Raw genomic sequence first — 10,800 nt, 5'->3', positions numbered from 1 at the left:
ACAGCGAGGAGAGGATATGGATGGGTTGGATTCAAACAAATTATGTTCATATATGAATATTAAATAAAATATTTAATAAAAAACTACATTAGGAAAACATGGTACAAAGGGTAAACTGAATCTCCCACCGGTTGCACAGTTTTGGGTAAGCGTAGCTTTTCTGTGTTTCAGTTCTGAACAAACTAACAAGAAGAAGGATGGATAAGTTGATCTTTAGGGTTCTCTCACTTTCGTGATTTGGTAAGATGTAAACGTGGAGGAACTACCAGGGTCTGAGTGGCTGAAATTCTCTCCCGCAGCATCAATACCTTTAGCCTTTGTCACCACACAGGTTTGCTGGTACGTCCACCAAATTTAAAATTCTTTGATCCTATGTCTCTTTCTAGTTATCATCCTATTTCTTTTAGTTCCCTTTATAGAAAAATCTCATATTAAAGATAATAAAGTCACTGTCTCCTACCTGATCGTCTTACCCAACATCTCTATGAGAACTTGGACTAGTGAAACACACATGTCTATAGTCTTTAGTATAATTCAGAAGAACCTACACAAATAGACATCACTATTTTCTCTCTGCTATCATCGACCTCCACCCTCATATACACCTCACATTCTCTGTTCCACTCACTTTGGCCTAAACTTTGAAACTACAAGGTGTACATCTACCTTGGGGCATGTCTTTGTTAGGGTTTCTATTGCTGTGACCAAATACCATGACCAAAACCAAGTTGGGGAGGAAAGGCTTTATTTGGCTTCTTCTTCCACATGACTGTTCTTTATTAAAGAAGTCAGGACAGGCCTCTTCCTGTAAGCGGCCAGAGGTGACCCATGAAGATGGTTCGCTACTCTCTTGACCCAGAAAACCCTACAAAATCATGCAAATCGAGAGGATCAAACCTTCGGGTTCACTTTAAGAACACCCGTGAAATGGCCCAGGCCATCAAGGGTATGCATATCCGAAAAGCCACCAAGTATCTGAAAGATGTCACTTTGAAGAAGCAGTGTGTGCCATTCCGACGGTACAATGGTGGAGTTGGTAGGTGCGTCCACGCCAAACAGTGGGGCTGGACACAGGGTCGGTGGCCAAAAAAGAGTGCAGAATTTTTGCTGCACATACTGAAAAAAAGCAGAGAGCAATGCTGAACTGAAGGGTTTAGATGTGGACTCTCTGGTCATTGAGCACATCCAGGTGAACAAAGCACCTAAGATGCGCCGACGAACTTACAGAGCTCATGGCTGGATTAACCCATACCTGATCTCCCCCTGCCACATGGAGATGATCCTCACTGAAAAGGAACAGATTGTTCCAAAGCCAGAAGAGGAGGTTGCACAGAAGAAAAAGATATCCCAGAAGAAACAAAAACTTATGGCATGGGAATAAATTCAACATGAAATAAATGCAGATAAAAGTAAAAAGAAAAAAAAAGTCAGGACAGGAAGTCAAACAGGGCAATAAACTGGAGACAGAAGCTAATGCAGAGGCCATGGAGGAGTGCTGCTTACTGACTTGCTTCTCATGACTTGCTCAGTCTGCTTTTTTTTTTCTTTGATTGCTTGTTTATTTTCAAGACAAGGTTTCTTTGTGTAGCTCTGGCTGTCCTGGGAATCTCTCTGCAGACCAGGCTGGCCTCGAACTTGTAGAGATCAGCCTGTCGCTGTTTCCTGAGTGTGGGGATTAAAGGTATGCACGACCACCAGGCTTAGCCTCCTTTCTCATAGAACCAAGGACCATCAGGAATAGCACCACTACTCACAATGGGCTGGGCTCCTCTCCATCCATCACTAATTTTAAAAATGTGTCATAGCCAGATCTTATGGAGGCATTTTCTTAACTGAGGTTCCCTCCTTTCCAATAACTCCAGTTTGAATGTCAAGCTGACATCAGACTAGCTAGGACAGGGCATTAATACACCCCCCAACGTTTTACATGACTGTCTTCTTCCTTCCTTCCAGTCAAATAACATCAGTGAGATCGTTTTTTAACCACTCCATATAAAACAGCACCCTCCTCAGTATTGGCCTTGCTTTAGTCTGCTTCATAGAACTTATTACCTGAAGAAGCCGGTGCATGGTGGTAAATGCCTTTAATACCAGCATTTGGGAGGAAGAGGCAGACAGATCTCTGAGTTCTAGGTCAGACTGGTATACATAATGAGTTCTAGGACAGCCAGAGCTTCACAGTGAGACCAAAAAATAAATACCAACCAACCAACCAACTAAAGAAACTTACCACCTGAAATACTATTTATATAAAGGTGTATCTGCTGTAAAATTGATTAAATTAGAGGCTCAGAATGGTCCAATCATGAGTATTTGGACACTCCTACATTCTGATGTCTGTCTTCGGGTTTGGTCCTTTATGATGACCGATGTTATTTAGAAACAATGTTTTCATATAACATTCAAAGAAAGAAAATAATGGTTATTTCTTTGGAAGTTTATTTGTGTGTTCTAGCAGGGACCACAGCTATTCATGAATCCTTTTGGAGAATAGTTGATTCTCCTCTATCTGGGAAGGCTATCATTTTTGAGCCCAGAGTGCCATGAAGGATGCCCATGGGGTGATTAGGGAATGTAAGACTCCTTCCTACCTGACATGGTCAATAGGATAGCATATGTCACAATTATGCTTCCCTCACCCCCTGAACATTCTTTTCAAAAATAAAGGAAAGTACTGACCATGTTCTGTTGCAGGATATTTGATTACACTGTGGGCCCTGAGTTTGCATCAATTAAATAAAATCAACCTTGGGCCAAGAAGCAGAGTCAACAACTGGTTGGCATGAAGTAGCTGTAGAGAGCTATGCAGAGTCTGGAAATTGACTAGAGAAACTCACAGGAAGTAGGAAGGAGGGGCTTTGAGTCTGGTGATCGTTTGTTTTGGGATGGCAGAAAGGAAGCTCTTTCTGAGATGCCAGCTAAGGAAAAAGGTCAACTGGTTGCTCCTCTGCCTTCCGAGCTAACATGTTTTCACCCCAACATCTGACTCCTGAGTCTTTACTGGCAAAATCATAAGATTGAGATTTAGTATAAAAAGAGCAATGCACATCTGCAAAAGCTTGTTCTCATGCCTTTTGGGCCAGACAAGGACACAACTACTCTACTCATAAACAAGAAGAGCACTGTCATTTCTGACTTAAAGGAATCAAGAGTCAACTATTGGAGTTTAGGGGAGTCCAACATTTCCTAAAGCTCTTCTTTTAGGTGACATTTTTGAGGGGATGTAAAGTTAATATTTTCCTCCAAGCTGAGTTGACTTGGAGGAAACCTAAAGATTATAAGTCACAGGTAATGGCCAGCTCCAGTGAAACAGTGTCTTCCGAACACAACAGGAATGAGTCACATATACACTCACAGAGACTGTGACAGTACACAAGACCTGCACAGGTTCAAGTCAGGCACAGTCTCAGCACTGAGAGGAGAAAGGGACACAAGCCGCCGTTCCTAATCCAGAAGCTATCTTCAGTTGACAACTCCTCAGAAATGAAAAATTAGTTTTCTCCAAGGGCATCTCACTGGGTTTACAAACCACAGTTAAAGGCAGGGTCCATGCCCAGCAGTAGATGGTCCTCAAAAAGCAAACTCTAATATTTTTGGAGCCTTTTCCCCCATTCCTGTTTTGTCTGCACTTTTACAGATCTTTTGCTTATACATTTTGTTTTTTGATTTTGTGTCTTTATGGAATTTCTGTGTGTGCAAATGTGTGCACCTCTGCATCTATATTATCTTTTGTGCTTTTTCTTTGGCTCTGTTTTTCCTATTTGTTTGTTTTGTAGTATTCATTTTTGTTTGTTTTTATTTTATTTTACTTTACTATTATTTTTTAGATGGAGCCATGCATGAGACAAGGCCATGATCAGTAAGGTGCTAGATACTGGTGGTGAGGTTGTTCATTGTTTTGGGGCGATGGAGCTAATGCAGTTGAGTTTGGTTATTGATTGTGATATAGCTGGAAGTTTCTATTGCTTTGCTCCTATTACCACTGTAAAGAATATCTGGTGAACTTCCATTATTCATAGTTTACCTATAAATCTGCCTGCACAGTTAGCTTCTTTCCATTATGTACCACTTTCCAAGGAAGTTAGACAATAGTAGGTAATAATAAGTAGGATGAATATGTTAAAAGTAAGACAAGAATTTATCAACATTCCACGGCAAAGCTCATTACTTGGTACAATTAGGTTATGCCAATCAAAAGATGCAAAGAGGGCTGGCGAGAAGGCTTGAGCCTAATGCCCTGAGGTTGATCCTGTGAACTCACATGTTTGAAGAGAACTGACTCACTCTGTAAGCTGTCCTCTGATCTACACAACTGTGCCCTGGCATGTGCATACACCACACCCACACACCCCCCACAGACACATACAGACACACACTTACACAGACACACACACACAAAGCAGATAATAAAATGTAATAACTTTTTTTTAAAAAAAGAATAAGGAGTAATGACAACAACAAACAAAAGAAACATCGGATTCAAGGAAGATCTACTTTCTATAGGACACAAACTTGTGCAATGTAATTATGAGGTGAGCTGCCCTGGGAAGAAAAGAAGCTTTTAGTTCTGCCGAGGAACTGCAAAGGAAAATGTCCAGTCACTCCTGGAGCTTGTTCTTGTGGCACATGATCATCATTGCCCAGAATCCCCATCATAGTTGGCGAGCACAGCTTTCCACTACAGCTTCCTCAGGACGTGGGGATTCTGGGTTTTGTGTGGTTAGTAAGGTCCCTGGAATCAGCGTGAGAGTCAAGTGTTGAATAGAAGTTTGTCACAGAAGCTACTGGTTACTGTCCCCTCCAGAGTCTCATCCCACCTTCTATTTCTTCCCCCCTTGCACTCATGAAGAGTTTTCTTTATGGCTGAATAATAACTTTTAACTGGAACTATATTCTTGTATATGCCTACCTTATCAAGTCCAAAACGTTACCGCAAAGGATGCGATGAGAAATCTCCCCCTGATTCTGTGTCCTGACACCCAGTCTCGGGGTCCTCTAAGAAACCAGTGCTTCCAGGTGAGCCAAACAATCCTGGTAACACTGGAAATCCTCACTCTTGGTTAGTGTTTGGTTTGTCTTTCAGGCCTCTCTGCTCCTGGGGGAGGATGCTTAAGGAGGCTGCCATTGCTCTGTTTAGAAAACTATCTGTCTCGGCTCCATGACAGTTCCCAGTTTTTCAAAGGATTTGTCACCTCAGCCCCAAACCTCACTGTTTACTTCTGGACTGAGATTTACAGGTGGACTACATATCCAAACACTATTTGTACGTACAGGAGAACTCACTATGTTTGTATTTTGACACACTTACATATATTTGACACACTCATCAGGAAACTTTTCCAGGATTATTTGAGCACGACCTTTTCAACATGCAAAAGTTATTTTTATTTCCTATGCGAGGATACTTCTCCGTTTCAAGTATCAACCTGTGTAAAATTTCTTCGAGGGAGGGTATGTGCTTTGGGGGTGCAGAATGGCAGCAGAGATGAAGAGAAATAAAGGCAGGTTCTTCAGGGGAAAGAAAAAAGGAAGGGGCGTTTGGGAGCTTCAAGAACATCTTTATTTCGCCTTTTAACTCTCCGCCTTTCAGATTAGAGTTCAGACCTGCTCCCCCGCCCGCATTCAATTATCCTGCAGTCTCTTTTCTGCGAAGCCGCCACCTCCACTAGCTGAGCTGCTGCCCCATCCTGAGCTATTAGCCTGGCTCTTTTCCTTTCGTCTTTCTTTCCTCAGTTTCTCCCCGCAATCTTTATAAATCTCCCTTGGAGGAGGAGCGTCCGAACGGGTGGAAGTCTGAAGACAATGCAACCTGAGAATTTCTGTCAGTCTCTGCATATGCTCCTAAGTGCTTTAATCCCAATTAGGGGCGGCTGACACACGGTCCTATTCATTCCCATCAGCTCTTGAATACATTTGCCTAGAAATGAACTTCACAAATAGAGGCGCTCCTAAATGTGCCCAATAGCAAGGAAAATCGAATTGAGCGCGGGCTCCTCGGGCAGAGGCCGGCAGAGAAGCGTGAATATGGAGGTGCCCCAAGACATTGCAATTCAGCAGCACGCTCGCTGACTTTTCTTTGCACCATGTCAACCGAAAGAACTAAGAAATAAGTTGGAGAACTCCGGTTAAAAGGCAACTTTGAGAGGGACTCTGAATACTTTTATTGAGTCGTTTCCAATGGCAGACTTAAAAAAAAAACCCAAAAAACAAAACAAAACAAAAAACCCAAACCAAACCAAAAAAAAAAAAAAAAAAAAAAAAAAAAAAAAAAAAAAAAAAGAAAAAAGAAAAAAAAAGAAAAGAAAGAAAACAAAACCAAAAAAAGGCACCACAAAACCCACCATCGGTGTCAGGGCTGCGTCCTTGACTACAAGTTTGAAGTCTCCTGGCCGTCGCGCACCCATCGTCCACGTAATTAAGGGGGAAAAGGCCTCGTCGCCGGCGCGTCATCTGGTGGCGTTCCCAGAGCCGGTCGCAGTCTCCCTATTCAGAACCGGCCTTAATGTCCCACCCGCGCCTCGGGGGCAGAGCAGCTGGTCTGCTCTGACCCGGCCGCCGGGCCGGCACAGACACCCGCAGGGGGCGCTTCCCGGGCCAGCGCAGGACCGCTGGCAACCGCTGAGTCCGGCGGCTCGGGCCTGCGCAGGCCAGCAGGGGCTCTCTCCATCTAGGGTGCGGACTGTGTGGCGCAATAGCGGGGACCTGACTCCTGGACCTACGCGGGGCAGCCAGCTCAGCCTCCCAGGGGACCCCGAGAACCGAGACCGATCGTCCCCAAAAGCATGATCCGAGACGAACCACCGTGCTCATCCAGGGAGGCCTAGGTCTGCTCTTTCCTGCCAGGAGGATCGCAGGGTGGCCGAGCTAAGCCGGCCGGTAGCCGGGTGGAAGCTGCGGGCCAGGTCGAATGACCCTCCTTTCCCGCCCACTGCAGCCCTGTGAGAGCGAGCCTCCCTAGGCAACCTGTTAACCGCCGCGGGAGCCGAGTGCCAGCCTTCCTGGGCAGGCTGCAGGACCGCCCCAAACCACGCTCTCCGTGCACCTCCGTGTAGGAGGGATTTTGCTTTAACAGGGCCTCTGGACGCCCATTTTAAGTCGATAAAAAAGCTGAGTGGAATGTTTTGATTGAGTCTCAACATTGTCTTTGAATAAGGCTGAGACCATGTAATTAATGTGTCTTTTTAATAAGGGACAATACGGCCGTTCAAGCTATTTAATTTCATTTAATTTTCCATCCCATTTGCTGCACAGCCCGCTTTTACTTTTAACACCCAGCCTTTCACGGCCCATCTTGCTCCACTGGGCACATTAGATTGGTTTCACCCTTGCTTTTTAGGGGAGGAAAAATAAAAGAAAATGTGTTCCTTTTCTCCTTTGTGGACAATTTATTTCACTTGGGGAACTGCAACTCTGAGCCACAGGACAGAATAAAACTCGGCGAGCTGGTGTGAATGCCTCTGGCACAGTCTCTTTCTTCTCGCGGGGCTGGGAACCAGCCACAATTGGCTATATTAATAAATAACTTTCCTCACAGTCGGCCTTTACATGGTCCTATTGATAAAATTGTTCGCGTGTCGTTCACGCTTTTTCACTGGTTAAGAAGGGCTAGGGAGGCGTCCCGAACCCAGGCCCTGAGCTCGCCCCCTTCTCGTTCTCAGTGCTGGTAAGTTAAACTGGGTGTCATCCGGAGCTGCCAGGCCAGAGGTTAGAGGGGCATGTTCATGGCTTAAAATTTATTGCCCTGGACTCATTGGAGAGGCTTCCTCAGCCCCCCCCCCTCCCTTGCCCGGTTTTGCCATTCATGGGCCCTGGGATCAAAGGCCCTCTTCTATCTCTGGAGGGGAGCAATTGGAATGTTGAGCGTGAAACTGAGAGTTTGCTGTCTTAGAAAATAGTTCCGGGCAAAACGCACAGTCACATGAGCACAGCTGCTTAAAGCCCACCAAGAGACTTTCTGGTGTCCCAAGGAGGTATAGCTCCCTAGGCTGTGGACTGGGTACCGAGTCTGTTTTCTTTGTGTTCAGCATGGTCTTGTCTTGATTTGCTTAGACTTGAGACCTTTGACCTGGCCTGGCTTTCCCATTGATGCAAGCAACGAGTTTTGTGACTTTCTTAGTGCCACTATTGCTCACTTTCCCAACACGCTTGGGTGAATAGGGATAGCGTGGCAAGTGGCCATTAGCACCCAGCCGCTCCACTTTGCAGATCTGGAGACTGAGGCTCCGAATAATTCACACCGAAGGTGTCTCGGGGCTTGAATTAGTTTTCTGGCCCTGCCTAGGTTGTGAATACAGGTTTCCAACAGATGGCAGCTTAGGTGGCGACTTCGATTGTCCGGACATCCTGTTAGCCAGTGTCACTTCTGATCTAGACAGCACAACTGCATCTTCTTGGGCAAGGCACTAATGAGCGTGCTGCACAGGGTCCTCTGTTCTATTTTCTATGATGGGGTAGGGGGTGGGAATGGGGTGGGAGGGAGGACACATCATTGGAGCCACTGGAGGAGTTTCCTGGTGACTTCAGTGGTGGCAGCGTGGGATTTGCGGAAAGGTGCCCCGAGTTGACCCAAATGCCTGCTATGGCTCTTCTCACCCTGCTGAGAGATTGCGGTCTTTTTTGTTTGTTTGTTTTCTTATTTGCTTTAAACATAAGCAAAAATCCAGCCTTTTGGTTTTGGAGAAGTGCCAGGACTTTCTCCCGGTTTTAAACTTAAAAGTAAAGCAAGGTTTGAATTGATGAGTCGCAGGCCGGTGGGGGGGGGGGGCGGCTGCGGGGAATTAGTGATTAACAGCCCTGCGGAGAACTTCCTCCTCTTCAAGGCCGCAGTTCGATCCACAGAGCGCAGCTCCTACAAAGCTTTGTGGCTGCTTCCTACCCTCAGAGAAAACTCAGGGCCCTGAGTGTGAAGAGCGGCAGTGATGCTCAGCTGGCTTCTCCCTCTCAAATTGTTCCGGTGGTTTCATATTTTGGGGCAAATCCGGGTAGAGGGAACAGCTAACGTGGTTCTGAATGGTGGACTGGCCTGAACCCAATCCCTGAAATGGAACTATGGTCGTTATTTGAAAAGTGTAGGTATTTTCTGGTGTTTTCCCATCAAGTACCTGCCTAATTTCTGTATGGCACACGCCAGAAATCAATAGAAGTTAACAAGTCCTCCAAACAGTCTCCATCTCTTTGTTTAATCTCCTTTACAATAAAGCCAAGGGGAGAGAATTAAGAATCTTTGAAGTAGACCAAGGCTCAAAGGAATCAGCCAAGTAGACTTAAAGTAGTCACTTATTTTCCAAAACTGGTTTGTCGGCGAACAATAAAAGGAAGTAAAATTTATGGAGAAATTATACAGTGGATTTGTCACTTAAAATATCGTAACTGTCTCAGGGACAATACCCCATGCTGAGGATTAATGGTCCCGCCGGACCTTTGATTCACCAGCGCCTTTTCTTCGCCCTTGACAAATTGGATTTTTAGGAATGGGAAGGTCGCCTGGACCATTGTGTGCTAGCCATTCAGAGGCCTCGATTATGCAGGGGGCTGAGGGAACCACTCCATGTGACCCTCTCGGGTGGGACTCTGCAGCTGCTTCACAGCGCAACTCTCTCACCAAACTCCGCGCCCTTGCGCTCGCGGTGCCAAAAGGCGCCCGCCCGGATTGAAAAGGCGCAGTGCATGCCCGCCCGCGTCACTCTGCGGGCAGAAGACGCACGTCGGGGTGCGGCTCCTTCATCGCATGAGGCTGCTCCTGGTTCTGTCACTCTCTCCTCCTGGAGGACCCCGCGAGCCCCAGCGTCTGCCAGGCGGCGGTGGCAACAATGCATGGAACTTCACGCACTCCGGCCACCAGCGTGAACGCTGACTGCTGCATCCCGGCTGGCTTGCGCCTGGGGCCCGTGCCTGGCACCTTCAAGTTGGGCAAGTACCTGTCAGATCGCAGGGAACCAGGGCCCAAGAAAAAGGTACTGGGCCATTCTGGATTTCCATCCCTTGCGGTTCGCCTCCCATTGCTCCGATCCAGAAAAGAGATAGAGAGGAAAAGTGGAGAAAAGGGATACCTGCTAATTCTGCAGAGTAGAATTATCCGATTAGCCTTAGAATGTCTCATAACTGAGCTGGACGTGGGGTGAGTTGAAGGGAGGACAGAGCTGAGTGGAAACAGACTCTAGATCGGTGCGCCAGGATCTGTAGGGATGGGGGCCTGTGGGAACTGATAGTTTCCCCCAGCGCTCTCGGGGTGTCCTCAGCAAGGTGGTAAAGGTTCCTAACTCTCACCTGGGCTCTTGCTTCTTTGGGCAAACATACCCTTTTCTCTGGAAGCATCGGATGGGAAGGACTTTTTCCGCGGTTCTGTTTACTCATTTGAGGCTTAAATTTTGTTTTAAACAAGTCAATCCCTTTTCTCGGAGGAGACAGTTCTTGTGAGGTTATTAGTTCTCGGAATATACCAAGTCTCCATTTATTTACTTTTGGGTTTGGATAGGAAATGGAGAGAGGATGAGTCTTGTGGTGATTAATCTTGATGCCTGTTTGAGAGGTAGCTGAGCCCCACCCTCGAGGGGACACCCAGTTGGGACCCTTGCAGCTGATTCTCAGAGTCCGAGATCAGCAGGGACAACTCTTCAACGCTGACCGCTTCCTCCCCACACCCCCACAGTCTTGACCCCTGATTAGAGGGGGAATTTAAAGACTCTTGCCCGCAGAGGGTGGGGGATGCCTTAGCAGTCAAGGACTGGCAGGCAGGACCGGGAAATTAAGTCAAAAGCTTGTTTAAAAAGGAAAGACCGTGGTTTTAGTCAGCGCCTAGAG

The 10,800-nt window shown here is 46.4% G+C and overlaps 1 protein-coding gene and 1 pseudogene across 1 annotated transcript in view; both read left to right on the top strand.

Moving 5' to 3' along the window:
- Nucleotides 1–834: 834 nt before the first annotated feature.
- Nucleotides 835–1,381, top strand: LOC101987161 (annotated as a pseudogene).
- Nucleotides 1,382–9,666: 8,285 nt separating this feature from the next.
- Nucleotides 9,667–10,800, top strand: part of Prdm13 (PR/SET domain 13) — a 7,784-nt gene continuing 6,650 nt past the window's right edge. The window contains 2 exon segments of the mRNA XM_005361914.2: nucleotides 9,667–9,727; nucleotides 9,730–9,953. Coding sequence (XP_005361971.1) covers nucleotides 9,667–9,727; nucleotides 9,730–9,953 — 285 coding nt within the window.

This window comes from Microtus ochrogaster, linkage group LG5 (assembly GCF_000317375.1).
Source record: "Microtus ochrogaster isolate Prairie Vole_2 linkage group LG5, MicOch1.0, whole genome shotgun sequence".
NCBI classification, from domain to species: domain Eukaryota; kingdom Metazoa; phylum Chordata; class Mammalia; order Rodentia; family Cricetidae; genus Microtus; species Microtus ochrogaster.
Note: the sequence above shows the minus strand (reverse complement) of the source record. Positions and strands in the feature narration are given on the sequence as shown.